This window comes from Amblyomma americanum, chromosome 5 (assembly GCF_052857255.1).
Source record: "Amblyomma americanum isolate KBUSLIRL-KWMA chromosome 5, ASM5285725v1, whole genome shotgun sequence".
NCBI classification, from domain to species: domain Eukaryota; kingdom Metazoa; phylum Arthropoda; class Arachnida; order Ixodida; family Ixodidae; genus Amblyomma; species Amblyomma americanum.
In genome coordinates, this window is record NC_135501.1 from 55,173,924 (window position 1) to 55,195,619 (window position 21,696).

The 21,696-nt window shown below is 49.0% G+C and overlaps 1 protein-coding gene across 2 annotated transcripts in view; it reads right to left on the reverse strand.

The window, feature by feature from the left end:
* eIF5 (eukaryotic translation initiation factor 5) overlaps positions 1-21,619 on the reverse strand; it is a 30,673-nt gene extending 9,054 nt beyond the window's left edge. Inside the window, exons 1-9 of one of the 2 annotated variants that reach the window (XM_077664856.1) lie at positions 21,474-21,619; positions 20,961-21,085; positions 9,805-9,946; positions 9,631-9,695; positions 8,127-8,746; positions 7,634-8,008; positions 6,226-6,459; positions 2,128-2,298; positions 1,616-1,762 (exon numbers count right to left, since the gene is read on the reverse strand). In XM_077664856.1, coding sequence (XP_077520982.1) covers positions 1,616-1,762; positions 2,128-2,298; positions 6,226-6,459; positions 7,634-8,008; positions 8,127-8,201 — 1,002 coding nt within the window. In that variant the 5' untranslated portion in view covers positions 8,202-8,746; positions 9,631-9,695; positions 9,805-9,946; positions 20,961-21,085; positions 21,474-21,619. Of the gene's footprint in view, positions 1-1,615; positions 1,763-2,127; positions 2,299-6,225; positions 6,460-7,633; positions 8,009-8,126; positions 8,747-9,630; positions 9,696-9,804; positions 9,947-20,960; positions 21,086-21,305 lie in introns of both variants that reach the window. The other variant, XM_077664857.1, reaches the window with a different exon arrangement.
* Positions 21,620-21,696: the final 77 nt, after the last annotated feature.

Below are 21,696 nucleotides of genomic sequence, written 5' to 3' on the forward strand. Positions count from 1 at the left end.
ACTCTCGACGCTTGCAGTTCTGCAGTTCCTGCGGACACAAATCGTGTTTTCTGGTGAGCTTGAATAGTGTGACGTTCACTGGGCGAACAGTCAACACTGCGATGAGCGGCAAGGACGGCCGCTGGCGCATCCGCGGCAGCGAGCGTGCGCCCGCGTTGCAGCTCCGTCGAAGCGCCGGAACTCGTCGATGGCATGGGACTGCATTCACTGGCAGCTGTTGGCTGCAGAGACATTTCGGCGTTGAACGACTCACCGCGGAAGCGTGTCTCTGATGCTCTGCAGGCTGCAAGCCCACTCCTTGATCTGTGCTGGACGAACTTGCGACGGGACGCTCGCGTGCGGCGAGACTCACTGGCATGTCGATCGTCACCGGTGAAGTAACACTGCGCCCGCGCTTCAACGGCGAAAGATTATGGTTCGTCTCGCTATCGCTGGCTGGTGCTCGACTCGGCGCAAGATCCCGCAGCACGTTAGACGAGAGATCACACAGCACGTTGGGCGCGTACTCCGCCGATTCTGAACGGACGCTCGGCTCGGCCGAACCACCTGCTGACAATCGCCGCTTCTTCCATGCTGTGACGGGCTTGCATTTCCGCTTCCCGTAGGCATGCTTCGTCCGGTACTTCTTTTCGAACGTGCGCAGATCCATTGCACGTGGTCGAAGTCCTCGAAACACAAGAGAAGGAAAGGCCAGAAAGGCTTCCCAGCAGCGGACAAAAGCAGACGCTCCTTGCCTCAGCCGCCATTATGCCGCAGCGTCGGCCAATGAGGAGGCGCCTTACAACTCGCCGCAGCGCAGAGCCATCGAGGCGCGGCAGCCATTGGCTACTCTGTGCTCCCACCCTCCAGTTTTTCTTTTTTTGTGCGCTTGCTGGCTGGCAGGGGAGGAAGGGAATGGCTGGGACAAAGAGTCAAAGAGTCGGGCTTTCCAACGATACCAAAATGGCGGCGCTCCGTGGCGGGAAATCCGAGCAGTCGCGCCTTGAACTTCGCGGCTTTTTCGCGATTTCGGGCGGATGTGTGGACACTGGCACCGACAAATATATTTATTTTCAGTGCTAGGAGATTGTTTTTCGATGAAATATTTCAGTACAAGATAGAAATGATGCTGTAGATTCTGAAAAGTGTACTTTTCAAAAATCGATTTTTTTCGCGAAAATAGCGATCTGATCTCCGCTTCCCCCCTTAACTGAATTAACCAGGGTGCCCTTAGAATCGGTTGACAGCATTTACAGGGCGGCCTCTTTTGAGGGGCATCTGCTGCATTTTTTCCCCAAGTTGCATCCCACTATAGGGCCCCCGTTGTCTCCTACCTTCTTCCCTAAACATGGAGGAGGAGGATTCCCTTCACTCCACTTTGCTACCTTACAACCAAACCAAGACAGGTGACACTGCAGATGTTGCCACCGACAGTGCAAAACTGAGGAATGAGCTAAAAGCTAGTGCTTTCAAATTAATAGAGCAAACATTTCATAACATTTTCCCCCATTTTACTGCTTTGAGAGCTTGCTCATAGAGTCCAAACAAGAACGAGGAAAAGCCAGGATTGATAGCGCTTGCGTCGGTCGTGTGCGCAGTCCCTCCCAGTAGTGGGCGATCACCGCAAGTGCCGTACCTGCTCGATGCCCCCGAGAAGGTATCGCTGTGCTCGGTGGTTGCCGTGGGTGAAGCGCAGCAGCAGAGCCCTCTGGGCGCCCACCTGGCTCAGGATGTTCTCATTGAAGAGCAGCTCGCACAGCACCAGTGGGGCCTTGTCCCGAACCTGCACGGAGGCGGAATACTTTCCCTTTCAAACCCTGCTCGGTACACCCCAACAGGGAGAAGCACTCTGTGCACTATTCTTCTGCCATGGTCCATTTGGCAGATGACCTGTGGTGGCTCCAGCAACTGTCATTACCATTCCGCATTCTTGCAGCTGCCTGTTTCATATGGCATCCACAAGAGCCCTGAGGAGCTTGTTGCCCACCAAAAGACGTGCCACCGAGCATCTGGTGCCCTTAGAAATGCACCTCCACCTAAACACCCCATCAACCATGCACAATCAGCTGAGGGCAAAGCAGCTCGCAGCATCTGTGAAGTATTGCTACTTTCGAGAAAAAGCTTCGAGCATAGGAAGGAGCACTGTACCTCGAGGCGCTCAGCCTCGCCGACCACCTCCTTGCCGTCCAGGTTGCCGGCCCCCTTGTGGGCCTTCACGTAGTTGTAGAAGATGTCCATGCGCTCCTGCTCAGTCTTCTCTAGGTCGTCGTCCAGCATGAGCCCCTTGGCGCCCGCCGTCAGGGCCTCCAGCCGACGAGCCTGGCACATACAAAAGAAATTTGCATGTTTTCAGACATTTCTGCGAGGTGGAACATGCTGCCCAGATTGGGCAGGAATAGGAAAATTGCCCCTTGCCGTAGCACTAATCCTGCAACTTCCCATGCCCACATCATCCCACCTTGATATAATGAACCTCAAAAACAAATTCGGGACATCACGCATTTTCTCATTTCCCAATCTCTGTCCAATTAAAAACCAGTACTTCCTAGTACTTAAGGGGAGACACAAGTCTTAGAACAGTAAAAAATGTTCAAAAAATCGATTTTGAGCAAAACTCATTTTCGGAACGTTTGACCCTTCGAACACCTATTCTCAAATTAACATTAAATTCGGCCGGGAAATGCGATAAAATATGCTTTCAAAATACCACGGCAGCCACGAAATGCCCCCAAAAAGACGACATTTGTTCGAACTTCCCGCGTGCGCCATGGACAATGCAGTCGGCTGATCGTCGCCATCTTGGGCTTGGTTTGAAGCTGTTTTCTTTGTGCATAATTCGCGATATCTCAAAATGGCATCGCTCGAGCAAAACAACTGCCCTGGCCAGTTTTCCGAAGACCGTTTCCGGGTCGCTGGTTGGCTCGCGCACGGCACGCTTGAAAAGCACGCCAGCCATTGGCTGGCGTGACCGGCGCGTCATTTTTTTTTCTTTCTTCCGCTGCCACTTTCTGCCGCTTCGTGCGCGTCTACTTTTGCACTTGTTTTTTCTCGACGCACCGTGTTTCTGCTTTGTGCCAGGAGTTTTTCCATGCGATCAAGATGATGGGAGACAGTCGACTTAAACCGTGCAAGCAAAGAGCTTTTGTAAGTCGTAAGAAACGGGCGTTTAACAAAAAGCCAAAGGCATCGGCCACAAGCAAGCCGTCGGGACCTTCGTTAGAGCCGTTGCCGGACTCGCTGGATCTGCCGAGAACGTCAATCACGCTGCTCGCTGACGACACTGTGGGACCGAGTTCCAGCACGAATTGCATCCCGGATCACAATACAGTTCATGGTGATGCCGTATACTACTCTGCGGCGGAACAGGCGCAGCTTGTTGAGCGATCAGCGCACACGAAGTCCGCTCTGTCGGAAAGTCAGCGACCCAGCGCAAGTTTGAACTTCTTGGCGTCAGCGCGGAGTGCCAGGCCGATGATGCTGGTAAAGAGTTCGTGATTGTGGACATGAAAGTTTTAAACAACCTTTTTGCGCAAGTGAAGTGCGGAACCTGCGGCGCAGGAAGCCTGACTTTGAGCAAGGCAACAGACAAGGAGTATGGCTTAGCTGTAAAGTTCCAGCTCGTCTGCGGCAGCTGCAACTTCGAGAGGAAGCAATTTTCTTCCCCGCGAGTGAGTGGAACTGCCAACATAACTCCCTTCGAGGTCAACATGAGGGCCATGAAGGGAATACAGACGATGGGCCAAGGCGTGACTGCCCTTGCAGACTTTTGTGCCTGTATGAACCTGTCACACCGAGGTCTGCACCACAAGACCTTTCAGGGACACCTGAAAACTTTTGTGAAAGCCTGCGAGAGCACAGCGACTGCAAGCTAAGCTGCCAGTGTGGCAGTCATCAAGGATATCTATAGAGGCTTCTTGAACCCAGTTGGGAACATTGACGTTATTTTTGATGGTTCGTGGATGACCCGAGGTCGTAGCTCTCACATCAGTGCGGACTGTCTAGTTGAGCTGTACACTGGTCTTGTGATCGACCACACTGTTTACCCGAACTTTTGTCTCGGATGTGCCTTGGGACCACAGCCACAAGATGAAGGCTACAGTGACTGGCTCGCCACCCACGAGTGCCAGCGAAACACCGATTGTAACTCTGACCGCATGGAAGTAGAGGCTGCGCTGACTATGTTTCAGAGGTCTCTGGTCAAGTATGGTCTGCGCTACATGACCGTCCTCCCTGAAGGAGACAGCCTGACTTTTCATGCTTTGTCAGAAGCAAGTGTACGGATTCATAAAGATTGACAAGAAGGATTGCATCACCCACGTTCATAAGCGAATGGGGACTGCTCTGCAGAACCTGGTTGATAGAAAGAAGGCTCAAGGTGAATCTCTTGGCGGAAGAGGCAAGCTGACGCAGGAAAAGGTCTAGAAGATCACCAACTACTACGGCTATGCCCTGAGGAGCAACAGTAATGATGCTCCAGGCATGAAGAAGGCAGTGGAAGCTACAATCCTGCACATGACTGCCAGATGCGCGGCTTGCTGTTGCCGTATGAACTCCATCAGGCCAAGTTCAATTTCTGGAAATGCGCCATTCTTCAGGTCGCGAAAGCTTCATCGCGTTCCGCTGCACGCGAAACAGGCTTCTTTCCGTCGCCATCCACGAATGCTTCCCTCGACGTCACCAAACTGCCTCCCGACCGCACTGTTGCCGATGTTCTCCGCAGCTAAAAACACTTTCCACTTGAAAGCAGCCGAGTACAGTCTTCGAAACCCCGACATCTTGCTCCCCAAAAAACATCCACTTCACGAAGCGAGGCTTACCTGCGAGCACGTGTGTTGTCAACAGGCACACCCCGACCCCCCGGCACACCCAACGGATCAACAACAAAGAAACAACATTGTGACGTTTGTCGAGAGCAACGAAGGCAAGCCGTAGCCACGCATCAATAGCAAAGCCAAGCCGTAGCCACGCCGCAATAACAAAACCAAAATTTCGAGCAACTTCAAAAATTTTTGTTCAGATCCACAAATAGTACGAGGCGGAAATTTAGGGCGTTAATTATTGCAGAAAAACCTGCGATTATATGCGGGCTTTTACGGTAATGTGCTCTGTAGAAAACACTCGGGATGATAAAAATATTTGGGGAATGGCACTGCATGAACCATTCCATTGGTTAATGTTTCAGAGCGACTCTAGGCTCATGTCGTGTTTAAATGTCACGCCATGCTTTTTGCAAGTTTGGTATAGCAGTGAGGCACATAATTTATAACGTCAAAACTACTTAAAGTACATGAGTGAAAATTTGTATTTATTCATTTAGCACATTTACCAACAAGCCTGCAAATTTCATCGGTCTACACCGGGGGGGGGGGGGGGGGGGGGGGGGGGGGGGGAAGATTTTTCACCCCCGAAAGCCGCATCCCCATTAAATACAACCTAAAATTATCACCTGCAAACAGAATGTGAGAAACGGCGAAGTTTGAGCTATTTGAAACCTGTTTTCCCCAGCGAAGTGATTTCTATTTAAAAGTCTTTCAGACAAATTTTTTCGGACTGTTCAATTATTCGGGCCATTTTTCGGGCATCAATGTTTGAAAAATCAGCTGGAAACTGTAAACGAGCTTCGATGCCATAGATTTACATGGGTGTTAAAAAGGCAGCCTGTTTAGCATTGGTAAGCATGAAAGATTGTGCGAAAGCACTGTTTTTGCAAGTGGACACCACCGCCATGTATCTCAAACCGCGATTGATGTGTCCACTTAACCATGGAGCCCGCCAAGCACTTCTTTCAAAATCAACGGATTCTAAACCTTCCCCTGGTTTTGAGAAAAGGAAAGGCTCATAACTGCCTGAATTTGTAGGCGGACGCCTGTGCCTATTCACAGCGCAATTCAGATGTCCAGTGACCCAGTGAGCCACCAGTTACACTTGACGCTCAGAGGCTTCACACCGACACACGCCTCTGAAGCCCGGGGAGTGCACCCAGAAGTGCTTTTACACTAGAAAGTAAATCCTGGATGGCAAACGAGAGCAGGTTCATTGTGCGAGTATTTAGAGTTTTCACTCTTTAAACGGCAGCTGCTCGAAACTGTCCAAGGAGCAAACCTAGACAGTAGTATGCGAGCTGAATTTTAAACGCTGCCCACATCGCCGCGGCCCATCATTTCCCAAAGCTGTCTGGACTGAATGCGGCAGCTCGCCTGGCCACAAACTAGCCTCCTCTAGAGAACAAGAGGTTCGCCCCCTCACCTTGGCGTCCTCGCTGGTGTCCTCAGCCCAGTCATCATCCACATCGTCACCCCAGTCATCCTCCTGGGGGTCCGACTCCTGCTCCTCGCCACCGCCATTCTGCAACTTCGGGGCGTCCGTTGTCGAGCGGCGCTCATCGCGTGACTTGCGCTTGCTCTTGCTCTTGGGGGCGGCGGCCGTCGCGGCCGCGGTGGCAGCTGCCACAGCCGCAGCCTGGGACCCCTTGGGGCCCTCCTGCACACAAGGAAAGGAGTACAGTGAATTCGTTCGTTCGCCTTGGGGCAAAAGCATGACAGAGGCAAGTAAGGCAGCTGCCTAACAAAAATCTTGTGTGCTGTTTAAGTCTGCATCTGTGTCTGCCCTCGCTCCTGCTGCATGTCTATTGCCGGCGCCCGAATCATGCACACAACCAAGTGGAGGCGATGGGGAGACGAGTGCCTTCTTTGCTATGTCATGTTGTTTTGTGCTGCTTTTGGATACGAGCTGTTGCAATGCAATTTCGTGTGATGCTACAAAAGCCAAAGCCATGGAAACTGCTGCATTTGCCACGGAGAGACGTCGATCTTGCTGGAGCAAGGCAGACTGCCAACTATGTTCCCTCATTGGTTTTTTGCATGGTTTGCATGGTGGTGTTTGTTTTATTGTCATGAAATTTTCACAGGACTCAGCCAAATTTCAAGTAACACAGCACTAGTTAATGAATAGTCGGCATCAAGGTCAACCTCCGCAACACCTTCGTTACAGGGTTCACAAATACACATGCTTCAATGGAAGAACCGTTTGGGAATTGAGAAACTTCGCCATATGGAGGTTTTAACATCTGGGTTTAACTGTAAACTGGAAGCCCTGAAGTGTGTGTGGTGGGGTCCGATTGGCTAATCGTATGCATGCACAATTAGCAAATCAGTTCTCTTCCCTCATTATGGTGCCACTTATCGCTTGAAGCTGTCACTTAGGTCTTCATGTGAAAAAGAAATCTGTACCGTCGAACACCAAAGGCCATCAAACGCATACTGCATTGTTTTTTAAGAAAAAAAAAATGTGTGCATGCAGCCAGCATTGCTATTTGTGTTTATTTTTGCTCAACACATAATGAAAGGTGAGGTTTCACATATTTATACCAAGCTTTAAATTGAATTGCACATTTTTTGCACCTGTTTGTTGTCCAGCATTTGCTTAGGCTCATTTGCAGACTTGTTTTTGGGAATTTATGTCCATAATTTTAAAATGAGTGCTGAATATAAAAAATTCTCGCTTAAATCTGACTTTGTTATTATGAGGTTCGACAGCAATAGCGGAACAGTACAATTGTAGAGCAAGTCGTAATGGCAACAAAGCTCATAACGATAAGCGTAACAGCATAAGACTTAAACGCAGAGTAGTGCAAGCAATACCAGGTTAGGTATACCTGGGTGGGCGGCGGGTTTTTGAGGATGAATGTGTTGAGCTTGTGAGCAGAGTCGAGGGTGCCTGCGTGTCCGCAGGCGCGGCACTTAGTGGTGATGATCCCCTTGCGCTGCAGCACGCCCAGCACCGTCTCAGGGTTGTCGCACGAGGCGCACAGCACGTAGCGGCGGATGAAGCCGTCCAGGATGTCCTGCAGCTTGGATGCCTCGTGTGCCCCGTTCACGATGTACCGGTCGTTCTTGGCATCCAGCTGCGTCTGGGCGCCCAGCTCACAGCCAAAGTACTTGGTCGGGTAGGTGGGTGGCCGGTTCAGCGCCTTGGCCACCTCGGTCATGTTCACCAGCACTGTCTTGATGCCATTGCCCTTGCCTTCCACCTGGCGTGTGCACCGAACAAAACCGGCCGCCTCCAAATTAGCTTCATTGCCTCATTACTGTGGTAGTCTGTTTAGCCACCTCAAAAAATGAAAAAAAGGAAAAAAAAAAAACGCCCACCTTGGCAATGATCTTTGGCATCTTGTAGCGGTAGAACTGATCCGTGAGGCTGCGGTTGACGTTGACGCTCCCCATGGTGATGATTGTAGAAGAATCCGGCTGGACACCCCTCTCTCAACAAGTGGCAAAAGGAGAGGCAAAGAGACAGCGCTCAAAAGGTCAGCGGTGCCGGTCTCAGAGGACACTCAACGGCGGGGCAGCAGCAGCAGCTTCCACGCAGAGAGGGAGGTGACACGAGGGCAATGGGGACACTGACGAGAAGGGACAGTGCTAGCAGCTACACACCCCCGACAATGAGGTGGAAGGAGAAACGAAGGGGCGAGGGTGGTGGTGGGGAGGCAGGGTGCACGAGTGGGCAGACAGGGTTGCCGACACACGACGAGTCACGGACGACTCGCGGCCACAGCTCCGAGGGCGACGTTTTCAGGCGAGACGGCAGCTTGAAACGGAATGAGCTGCCGGAAAGGGGCAGGAGCAGAGGACTAGACCAGAGACGGTGGTTCAGCGGACAAGAGGAAAGGCAGCGTGAGAGAAGAACTTTCGACAGAGAGAGAGAGAGAGAAAAGACAAGTCAGGACTGGAACGGCTGCAATCTTTGGCGGGGTTTATACGGGGGCAGTCTGGATGCATCAGGACCAAAACGGAGGCCACGACAATGGGAATAAGAGGAAAAGAAAGAAGAGAGAGAGCAATCAGCATAAAAAAAGTAGCACCACATTCTGTTAGTAGAAAAGTAAACATGACTAATCATATGCTAACATTGAATTGACACAGCAGACTGAATCTGATATGAACACAACTGCAATAGACTTCCTTTTTTTCCCCAATGAGCTGAACAGTAAAGTTTTTCACCTTCCCATATAATTAATTACACCTAATTAGCAACAATTTCTCTATTATGCACTGATTAATGTGCCCAAGCACTGGACATCCACTAGGGCTTGTAATCACTGTTCAAAAAACAAATGCAGATATCCTTTAGCTTATGCGCAGCATAAAGGATGAGGACATGAATAAAGAAGAGGACAGATGCAGCGCTGTCCAGCAGCTTTTTTTCGTTCTCATCCTTTGCGTTGCGCATAAACACCATACATCAACTAGCCCGCACGTTAGTGCTTGTGAGATATCCCTCTGTTACAGAATGTGGGCACATCTGCTGAGCATGACAGATTAACAAGGACACATCACATCATGTTCACCTCAAATGCCAGGCAGGCTTCCTATACACCTAGCAATAACAAGCAAGTGAAGCTTGGACATAAAGTTCAGTTTATGTTAGTTTTTTAAACATTAGTTTTCACCCTCGCACAAAGCCACAGTTTTCATGGTATAGCTTAGTACTCCATGTAGTGAGATCAAATAGATATATGCAGCTGTCGTGCCTAGCATTCATGTTCTAGGCTCAAGGTCCACACCTTCACACAGGTACTTCTTTCTACTGCACACACTTTCATCCTGCTTTCATTTGCCTTCGGCTAAAGTGACAAGAAAATTGAAAACTTACCTAATTATTCCGTGGTAGGATATGAAGGTTAACTGTTAATTGCATTACAAAGTGTGTTTGTTCTCCTGGAAAGAAAGAAATTTAAAGGGTGACACCTAACTGCCCAACAACACAATGATGCAATCGCCCAGAAACAGGCTTAGATCAGAAGGTGGTGGTGGTTCTGCCGCTCACCTGTCTTCTCGTTTAGCGTGAAGACGGCCAGTGGTGGTAGTCAGGGTCCCCCGGAAATGCATAAACCTGTCCGGCTCAAGGGTGCAGCTGCTAGGCTCTATCTGTTGCCGGTAGTTTGCTGGATTGCCTCGTCCCAAGAATTCTGTACAAGATCAAAAGCACACCGCAAAGACACTGCTGGATCTGGTTTCCAAACAGAGAAAAATGAAAGAAAGGCACCAACACAGAAAAGCACTGCTTGATCTCCTTGCAAACTGTGACCGCATCCCCCTCAACCCCAAAAGTGCGAAGCCAGATGAATCAGATTTTGTGAGGTGGCAAATACACTGAACTAGTCGGCAGGCAGCTGACAACACTGTTCTCCAGGTGCTCCTTCTTAACGCTACTCTTACAGAAGCCTGTAAATGACAACCTGAATTAAGGCCAGCCCTTAAAATATAGGCGATCGGATTGCAAAGTCAATGGTTGTGCAAAAACTTTTTGAAAGCACAAGTACTCCCATAAGACTTCCACAGCTTGCGCAGTGGAGTGCACTTTTGCAACTGCTATCTTTGAATCTACACCAGTACATACACCTGAATTTGCCCCTTCAGCTATTGCTGCACTCAGTGCTCTTGCACTCCTGGCCATAACCCAGTACCTCCTTGCTGTTCGAATACATTTTTGAAAACAAGCCTCCTCAACACCACACTTGCCCTTACATGCAACATTTCATTTCAGACTCTAAACAACACCTATCTGCAATTCTAAACAGAATTGAGTAAAAAGGGGACACGCCATATAGGCATATTCGTGTTGACAGGGCTCTAAAAGCGTGATCTGATGCAGTGGTGCGGAAACAAAAGCGTAAAAAAATTTAGTCCCAGCATTTGTGCCACACAAGTCCTACCAATACGCACCTTGTACCACTCTGGGGGGCAGCAGTTACCTGCAGAACACTGTGCAGTGCACACCAAAATAAACAAAGCAGACTGTGGCCTGATGCGGCACACCGTGCACTGGCTACAGTGCGAATGGCTGGATGTCTCCTTCAGCCTCGTGTTCCCTACCCCTCAGGATGCAGCATCGGGTGTCCTCTAGCAAGGAACACCTGCAACCCGACACACACACAGCCAGCTATCCATTTGCAGCAGGCATTCGGAGAATGGGGGGGGGGAACGTGTTCCCTTCTGGGGAGCTCACAATGAACGGAACTACCTGCTACCTCCTATTGTTGCAACCGGACACAGCAAGGTACAACCGATCCAGGATGTTCATTCCGTGCAGTCTCTCATTGCGACGAATCTGGTATCAATCGTGCTCTTCTCGTGCAAGTGTTGCACCAGATTCCCAGTTAGGAAGCTAACCGATGACGTGGCTATGAAAACCCTCAGTGCAGCTGTGCCAAAAAACTCTGGCACACTACACCAGCACGAAGCAACCCCTACAAGCTAGCATGCTTCAAGCAGTGCGCTGAGAGCCAGCATTCATCATACACTCCAAAGAGAACCTGACTACAGTTCTCATAGTCGCCATATGCTGAACAATAAACACATCAGCTGGACCATATCAAAGCATGAAAAATCTGTTATGGCATGTTAAGTGCCAACTGTATTTGCGTGCAAGGGGATGTGAAAGGTATTGGGGGCCTCAGTTGCAAGTTTAGTTAACTGAAACAACGATAGCTGAATGGGTCACATGGAATAGGCCATGTGATCCTGCTGTGTAATGGCATTTCATGCAGGCGGCAACCAGGAGACCTCAAGGGGAGAAGGAAGGCAGTTTGGTTATGGCAGCAGAAGCTACGAAACACAATACCATGATTCAGAAACGGTCAACCACTCTCAAACACTGCAGAAAATAAGCAGCCAAGCATTCAGAGCTGCACTTTGCTGGCTGAGCATGGGAGGTGCAAAGCACACCCTTCAGTTCATAGCCGCACGCTTAGACTGCCCAGCAATTAAGCTTTGTTCTAATTTTTATGCCGAAAACTTTTATGGGCACCTGCACATGTGTGTTGGATGTTAAACCTGTGCGTCTGTCCACCGGAAACAAGCAGGCAGGAAAAACAAACACTGCGATAAATTACAATACCACCGCATAAGCAAACTACCTACAACAAGGTTCGTGCACTGACACAATGGCCCGCCAATTTCATCATCATCATCAGCTTGACTACACCCACTGCAGAAAAAAACCTCTCACATATATCTGCAATTAACCCTGTCCTGTGCCTGCTGTGGACACCCTATCCTCGTAAACATCATGATCACTGCCCCCTGCTATGCTTGCCTTCTTTTGGAATTCAGTCTGTTACCCTTAAGGACAACTGATTTTCCTGCCTTCGCATTACATGACCTGCCCATGTCCTCTTGATTTCGATTCGGATGTCATTAATCTGTTTGTTCCCTCACCCACTCTGTCCTCTTCCTGTCCTTTCCGCCTTTGTGTGGCAAGCAGAAATCAGAGACTTGCAGCCAATGTTTCTGCATTGGCAGCAAAAGCCCCAGAGAGAGACAGTTGCGAATGACTGCTCTTTTGAGGCACCTGCCTCGTCATCAGGGAACGAGGCTGCGAGAACGTGCACGAGAACCTGGTAATGAAAAATCTGCCAAGCAAGAGGGCAATGCTCTTTCAAGAAGAATGCCGGCACGACAGAGCATCCACAGTGCAGCTGGTGACGACGCTTCACTGCCACACTGACAGGTTGCGGAGTTGACAACGGCACAATGAAAGGTCACCCAAGGCAGACACATGCGCAACTGAAGCAATTAATGATAGGTTTTTTTTGCCGCAAGGGCATCTAAGGCCAAAGAGCACCAAACAAGGTTTTTGGTTGGCTCAGACTAAAATATATAGAGATGATAAAATCAACACCAGGTGTACAGTCCTAAGAGTAGTGCGTGTGTGATTACAGCATTTGAAAAGGGTGTACTAATCTGGTGGAATGACCTAAAGTGGTGTACAGTGCCTAAAAATTGTTTTAAGAGGTGTTATATATAAAAGACGAAGCCAGGTAGCCTCAACCACAGTCCTTGCTTGAGCAAGAAGGGCGAGGCCTCTGGCAGGTGTGGCTAAGCTCAGCATTCTCCTCAGCAATAAGAGGAGGTGCTGAGGTTACTTAGAATAAGATCTCTTGTAGGAAGCCTACATCAGTTAAAAATTTAAGAACCCTATCCAATGAAAACATGCACCGATCACCAAAAAACAAAGAAGGCTGCATTGGTATTTTAAATGTGTAAAGTTCAGAGAAGTGCTGTCGTCTTTGTGTATCCAATCTGGGGCATGACATTAATGTGTGGACATGGGAGTCACTGAACCCCCCGCCCACTCACTGAATAAAAAAAAATCCTGTGCTGAGGCTCGGAATCGAACCAGGGCCTTTGCTGTTTAAGGCGGAGACGCTACCACTCCGCCACGTCGTCTCAGGGCAAATTCAGCAATAAAGGCGCCTCTAGTGAATGCACTCTTCCGATGCAGAAATATCCATGCTTTCACAACGTATATCCTGGCCTAACAGAGCTAGGTCATCAGCAATTTTTCTTAACTGCCTTGTACCTTGGCTCCCGTCCCTAATAAACGATTTCCGTTAAGTAGTTTTAAGTTGACTGGCACAGCCGAGAATGTTTCGCTGGGTGAGCGTGCAAAGACACAAGTGCTCTTTATACTGCAAACTGCCTTGTACGATCACCGACCGTCGTGCCATCAGTTTTTCATCGACCGTGGCAATCATCTGACCAGCCTTAACAGGCTCATTCAAAGGTTAACTAGCACTTGAAGCAGTACTTGGAGTTCCTTTACTGTTTGGTGCTTGTAAATCGAGGCGTGCCAAAAACAATACCACGGGGCAACAAAGCTCATAGACGCGAAGCGCCATAACAAATCGAATCTATCCTGGCCGCCTGTGGCGCCCCCGAGCATCGGTTTTCTTTGCTTCCAACATTCAGGTTGTTTTTTGTCTGCCTTCCTTGTGTAATAAAAGTGCACTATCGGTTTTAAAACAAAACTTACTTCAATATTGAACCGCGCAGCCTTCCTTTGTCAGCCTCAGAGATTCGCGCATTCTATGTAGAAAGGAAAATTCCTCCAAGGTGGCGTCTCTTGTCTTATGGCGTCACCACGCTTGTACTTGTAGGATTGGCCTGTGGCGGCGATACCTGTATTTTGGTTCTTGCTATTTTCTACCTTACAAGAGCTTTGTTTTCAGTAAGAGCAGCTTTTTTGTGATCAGGAGCTGGTATTCTATCGATACAAGCCAACTTCAATTTCTCCTCAGTGTCCCTTTAAGCTGATCTGATCAATTCACTCAGCAGATGGAAGTTGACGAAGACGACGATGTGCAATGCACAGTGCGACAGTACGTTGCAGTTGAACATGAGGCGTGATCGGCTGCGGCAATAGTATAGTGCCTTACTCAGTGGCTAGAGAAGCTGATCTGTTCACACCACTGAGTTTGAAACCCAGTTGCAGCAATATTTTTCTCTGCACCCTCAAGGTCACAAGCACCACAAGATTCTTGGTTGGTTCCGATGCTGTGAAGTAGTAGTGCTTGCACATTAAAAAAAAAAAGAGTGACTACAACATTAACACCCACTGACGAAGCAGACGCACGTTAATTGTGCCAATTCCAGCCCAGCAGGCACCTGGTCGGTAACAGCACACCACACAGCAGCTCCTCGAGGGAAGCCTTGAAAGTGCAAATTAAAACTGTATCGATAACTGCAGATGAAATCATCATGGAGCAGAAGCACGCAGAGCAAGAATGAACGCAGATGGAACTGCAGCCTAAGACGTATCGTGCCGTGGCAAACAGGACGCCAATTCCAGAGCACATAACACTTTAGCAGGAATTCAATAAATTCACACAAAACAATATGTGAGAAGCCTGCAGGCACTAATGCGAGGGTAGTCATTTTTTTAGTGCTCTAACAAAAGGGCTGTGCGGCCAACATGCTCGTGCAACAGCTGCTGAACTATCTATTATGCAAGATCTGCAACTGCGAAAAAAAAAAGGCAATAGTGGGGCCTCACAGCTTGCTTTCTGCTTTGGCTGCGATCACCAGATTTTCCTGCTTGGTCGATGCTAGGCTACGACAACCTGCCCAGCTAAAAAAGCAGCTAATCTTTGCATGTGAATACCATGCAGTTCCACTGTTTTAGCCTTGAAAAAGTCATTAGAGAGTTTTAGTTGCACGTACGTAAAGGGTTCACGTACGCAAACGTGAGAAGTCTACGTAGCCTGCACGCAGTCGTTTGAAACCCTTATAGTTACACGTACGCGACGCATGCCGCGCGTTACTCCTAGCGCCATCTACTAAGAAACATAGACACTGGTTGTAGCCTAAATCATCCAAGACAAGTCTTTAAGCCAAGCCATTCGGTCTGCCGTGTTTGGCGGTTTGGGGCTCTCTCAGTTCGAGATCTCGCAAGACCATTGTTACGACGACGACCAACGCTACTTCGTCAGGCTTAACAGCTGAAAAATCGCCCTTCTGTCTGGAAAACAAAAGTTATTTGACACTTGAAACCTTATGCTAGGAAAAGAATGGGCAAATCGAAGGTGAATACAACAGTTTAGAATACGATATCGCGTCGAGAGATTAGCGACGAAGCAGTTATCGCTGTGAAGCAGAGGGCAGGGCGTCGCCATGTTTGTCAATGCTACGCACGCAAGCAACGCAAAGACCGCAACGTAAAAATTTGAATCACGTACGTACGTGACACTCGCGCATACTATTTGCGTTCTGCGCATGCGCACTGGTCACCCGTAAGAGCTCTACATATGTGAAGGCTCTACATACGTGAAACTATAACTCTCTATTCTGTCCTTAGGAGACATACAATTCAGCTACAACCACCGGAAGAGCGATGGCAATTGCAACAGGAAACAAACTAGAAATACCTTTAAAACAGCCTCAATCTTCAGTTTCTTTACATTTACAATGGGATCAGTCTTAAGCTGTGCTTTTGCAATGAAGCTGGATACACTAATGCACCAAGCATCTTTTAACAGAACTTTGTCTTGACCAAGCAAGGTATGCAGACAACCAAATTTGAAGGTAATTGCACAAACATGCAAGACAGCAACTGCTGACTGTGTGCTGCCAAGACATCCTGAAACCATTCAGTACACCTCCAGTCACACCCAGACAACTCCACAAACTGGACCGAACGAAACTGCCCGATGTGCGCAATACAAGCACCTCGTCCATATCTGAGCAACAAAGGCCATCTCTACACGAACCACAGAATGATGTGGATAATGGTGCTATATAAAACTCCAAACTGCACTGTTATTCAACCAAAGCAGACAGTCAATACCATTTCATTCAAACGAACAAAGCAAAACAGACTACAATGGCATGTTAAAGGGAAGCTAAAGAAAAGTAAGCGAATTGTCGTTAAAGGTAACAGACTGCATACCGGGGGGGGGTGGGGGGGGGGCAAGCATAGCAGGGAGCGGCAGAAAGATGAGATTAAGATAGTTTGCGGGGATACGGTGGCCGCAGCTGGCACAGGAGCAGGGTTAATTAGAGACATATGCCCTGCCTTGGTCAGGCTGATGATGATGATGGTTATGAACTGTGCCTAAAGAAATCCAGCTCGAACTGCAATTTGGCTTCTCCTGCTGCTGAAAATGAATACCACGCTTGAACCTGGCACAATTATGCAGCAGCTGCTAGAGCCCCACACCCGCAGAATGGTTCTGAGACTGTGGACCATGACCGGCTATGACCAGGCCAGAAATTGGCCTAAATGTGGCAGTATCCATAAGATGGTCTCATAATGAGAATGGTGACTGGAAAGGCTCACAAAGGAAGAGCTCACTCTGGTTGCCTTTAATTATTTGACTTTCCTTTTCAGTGCTTTATATAAGGTAACAGAGTAGTTACGATTAACACTGCTAAAAAGAACATAAGATCTGCTGTGATGGCATGATGGCTGCGGCATTCCACACTCCGTTGAAATAAAAATATGAATGTGTCCATGCACTCAGTAATTGTGCAATCCAGCAGCCACCTCAAAAAGTAAACACGATATGTCCACAATTAGGGTTTCTACTATGCTACAGAAAAAAAGCCAATGGATGCAATAGAAGCACTGCACTTGTGAAAAAGATTTTGAGTTATATGGTTCAACGCCTTGAAGCGACACATCAGCTATGAAAGATACTGTGGAAGGCTCCGGATTAATTTAGACCACATGGGGATCTTTAACGTGTGCCAACATCCCGCAGCACACGCGCATTTTTTTACAGGCCCCTCAATCGAAATATGGCCACCATGGCCGGAATTGAACATGCGAACTTGGCATCAGCAGCCACTGAATGTCCGTGGCGGGGCAAGTGTAAGGAACCCGATGCTCAGGGCAATGAACCTAACACAATTTTCTGCAACAATGCATATGCCAACTATACTCACTGCTTCAGTGTTGCCCGTCACAATGGCTATATATAGGGATAAGTAACCTGAATGCGAATTTTCGATCTCAGCATCCTGTGGCACCGGCCATGCCATTAGCCTGCGACTAATTTCAGCCATCGCAACTTCAAGGCCTCCAATGCGCTGAAATTCGGTGTACAGAGACATTTTTCCAAATACCGAACACCATTAAAATGAACCTCCACTGGAATGCCTCATCATGAACAAATGGTCCAACATTAACTTCCAGCGAGCGCTTCCTTCCATACAAGAACAAATGTACCTATTCCAAAAAAGGCAAAACTACAACAATTCAGGAACAGGAAAACGCATTCCTCCCCGAGCAGAATATCATACAGCATTTGCACTAGCCTCTGTCCAGCCTCTGTTAAGATAAACATACTTGATACTTGAGTATCAACGTGCTTGATACGAATTCGAGGTTATCAATGAATGGAACAAGACTGACATCACCTCCACCAGCTTTGCAAAATTTATGCCTAGCCGAAGCATTAAGCTGTGTTCATACTCCCAAGTGTGTGCCAATTCTACAGCGATTATTTACACGTGGCGTAGGAGGGGTCATGCAAAACAAACAGACTACGGCGATCAACGGCCCCACCATTGTTTGCTCAACTTCAAGCGACATGACACACATGCTGTATCATGCTTATCTGAACTCAGGAATGATGCCATGGTGCGGTCAACTGAAAGCACAGGCTATGAGTCACCAGGATGTTGCCCATTTCATGCTTCATATGAAGCACTTTCAAAGGTTCGATGCACTGAAATTTTCAGCCCACTATCCTCCGTACCACCCCGTGTCAAGATGAAAAAGTGAATAAATTGCAACCACCCTTCCTTGAACAGACAGACAACTCCATAAAGTTATGATCTTAGTAAAAATCAATACCTTGGCTTTTCTCTTCCTTCTTTACATAAAGCCCGCATTCACTAAAAGAAGCCTGCTAGTAATTAGAATCCAATAATCTATCAATACATTCCTGCGGCTTTAAATATTTGTGCCTGCTTGTTTTTAGAAATATTATGGAAGCTTCACCAATACAACCCTAACCAATGAAAGAAACTTGTTCCCCAGCCTTTGACGTGGTGGAGGGTGCATCCAGCTGACACAAACCAGAGAAATGTAAAGCTCATCTCAATGAAAACATATACTCTGTCTACGTGTTTAGAGAGGCGAGACACGAAGCCACCAGCTGGTGGATGTCACGGCACGACGCCACGACAGCTGCCACGCGGCCGCACGTCAGCATTGACGCAACTGCGGCGACAATAGCCTCAAAAAACAGCTGACGTCTACAACAATGACGAGCCCGCCGCTTGAAGAGTGTGGCCAACCAAAAATGCCTGCACATACAGAGCTTGTGGATAAGATAACATCAAGAATGGCTGGCAAGGCAACTGTTACTGGAACCAACATCACACATGCTCAAACCTCTCTGGTGGCTCCACAAGTATGGCAACGTTTTAGAAGTTACAGAATGCTCACAATGTGAAAGAAGGCGGTTGCTTTGCTACAAACGAAGCCCCACCACCTAAAGGTAGGAGCTAATGGACAAGGAACATGAGTTGGCACTGTAAAGTTTACAAAGTGCACTTGCACAATGGTGTGGGCAGGAAAAGGTCAAGGAATTGCATGTATATTCCGTTGTTTGTGTTCCTGCATTAGCTGTCACGCACTCTTCGTCCAAATGAGAGTCAACTAGCCTGGGATTGTGCGGTGCTCATGAACCTGACAAACTTGCAAGGTATAAACACCAAACTTTTGCTTGAGTTTTCTTCTCTCAAATTCTATGCTAGACATTAGCGCACATGGATCACTCCATGGTATTTGCCTGCAACAGCTGAACAACCTATAATGAACTTTTTCTTGATTTTCTTGATCCTGTTTCGATTCCATCAAATGAATGATGGCTGTGATGTGCAGTTGGTCTTTCGGAACTGTAATAGACTCCAGACACGTCGTTTGTAATCATTCCAGCTCTTGAAGCAGGCTGACTTAAGCATTGTAGTGAAATAAAACTATGTATCAGCAATTACACTGCAGTTTGTGTCCCTGCTACATGTGACCTAAACACCAAACTATACTCTGCAGCCATCATTCGGTGCATGAAACCAAAAGAGCATCAGAGAAGAAATCCAATTATAAATTTAGTGGTCGTAGGCAAATAACACGCAGTGATCCGCATATTCTACAGTAGGAAGCTGTGTCCAGAATATCACAAAAAGCCCAGGCTGAAGGGAAGCCGTATCTTATCCTCAAGGATTTCTTATATGCCCAGCATCACTCAGGCCACGGGCAAACTAAGGCGCAAAACACGATTCAGAAGCAGCCAAAGAGATTGGGCAGAAATCGGACAGGCGACTGATCTGCCGGCGGTCACAACGCGATAACGGAAAACACCCCCCCCCCCCCCCCTTCCGCCAGTGTGCCCAATTTCTTTTCTGCCACCGCGGCTCGACATGGCAGGCTGAACTCCGTTGCCTCATGCGGTCGGCGCGCAGTCATCGCTCAACTGTTACGCGAACCGAAACGACGTCTTTCTCCGCTGACCGTGCGCGCCGTCTCCACGACCGAGGAAGACCGGAGGAAAACAAAAAAATAAAAGGGAAAACGGCGCGCGGCCGTCACCCAGTCGACGCCACGCAGGGACGAAAACAACTTGGGCCCCGATAAAGACTGCCCCCTTTCTCAGCCGACCGATTAAAATGCGCACGGGAAGATAAATCGAAGCCGTGCGGTCCGTCGGCATGCGGGTGCCGATGGGGGAAGACAAAAAATAAAGCGAGATCACGAAAAAAAGGGGGAAAAAAAAAAACTGCGGTGGGCTGCGGTTAGGCATCGGCCACGTAGCGAGCGCCCCGTTTTGCAAACAAGGCCCCTCTAGGTTTTTTTTTTCTTCTTTTGACTGACGCAGAAGATAAAAGCACTAGCAGAAGAAATCGACGAGGCAGCCGAAGAAATGCAGCCACGGAACGCCGAGAAAAAACTTTTCTTCGCACCAGGGCCAACGACGGCGACGCGAGGCGAGCAGCGAGACCATTTCTTTTGTCGTTTTCCGTCTCCGTTCCGAAATCGACCCGACAGGATCGCCGGCGCCCGCACAGACTTCGAGAACGACCCGCGTGTCACGGCGCAGACTATCGCACGTTAGGCCTACGACCCCTGGCCGACGCTGCGCGTGGTTTCGCGAAACCCCGCCGGTGTCCTCGGAGACGCAACGTGCTCGGCGCCGCGGAGGAGAGGGCCCCTGAACCGTCCGACGACGCGCCGATTTCGACACCGCGGTCCTCGCTCCTCCAGACGGGGCCCGAACCCCCGCTTTCGAGGATGAGACGGCGGGAGAAAGGAGGGAAGTAGGCGCGCGCGCGCTTCCACGTCGGGTCACAGACGGCCAGGGCCCCTCTCGGGGGTCTCTACTACGGCAGCTAACGTCAGAAGACACGACAGGGACTGGCGCCAGAGACGAGGCGAGGACGCCTAGGCCTAACGTATGTTTCGTACGCGTACACAAGAGGCTCGTTTCGGGCGAGATACCGAGGGCCGGGAAAGAGGGAACTATAGCAATAAACGCATAAGGAAACGAAAACCCTGCCACGATAGCCCCCTCAGCTGCCGCGATCGCAGCCAGGCTGGCAATAACTCGCACAGAGAAGAGGTCAGCTGCCCGAACGTGGCAGCCAGGCATTAAAGCAACTGGAACGAGGTAGAAAGAAAAAAAAATCGGCACTCACCGATCCACCAAAATAAAGACGTCATATAAAACTGTTGACCAATGCTGTTGTGTGCTGAGAAACACGGTCGATGTTCAATCTCCGGAGAAATGGTGGCGACTGAGGTGGACTTCTTCCACCGACGTCTGTGGTCGTCACAGTGGTGGTGGTGACCGCACGGCACCGCAGGAACCAGCCGGCAGAGAAGAAGAAAGAGGAATGCACGTTAGCGCACAGCGGCCGACGAAAGACACGAATATGAGAAACAAGGAGGAAATCACACCCCTTCTACTGACATCCCATGTTTCCCTTCGCTCGCATAACCCGAGTCGGGAGACTGCGAGAGACACACACGCACTGCCGTACCTCGCACGGACAACAGCAGGCAGCGGTGTTGTGAAAACGGCAGGCTTGCGACGCTCAGCCTAGCGACTGGGAGGCGATGAAACGAAATCCGCACCGCGTAGCAAGCAAAAATAAACCGAAAGAAGAGCCGACGACTCAAAACGGGGCGGCGAAGGCACGGCCACTTACCCGAATACTGCAAGTCTGCGCAGCGAGCGACGAACGACGCATCTGCAATGGAGCTCACGGTTCCCGGATGTGTCTCGTTTCGCCGACAAAAAGAAAGACAAGAGTGCACGCGAAAAGTAAAATGATGTCATTGCACAGTTTCAAGTAACGACCCCTTAATATTAGTTTTTATCAAACAGATTGTAATTAAAGGTGTAATAGTAAATTAGAATAAATGTTGAAG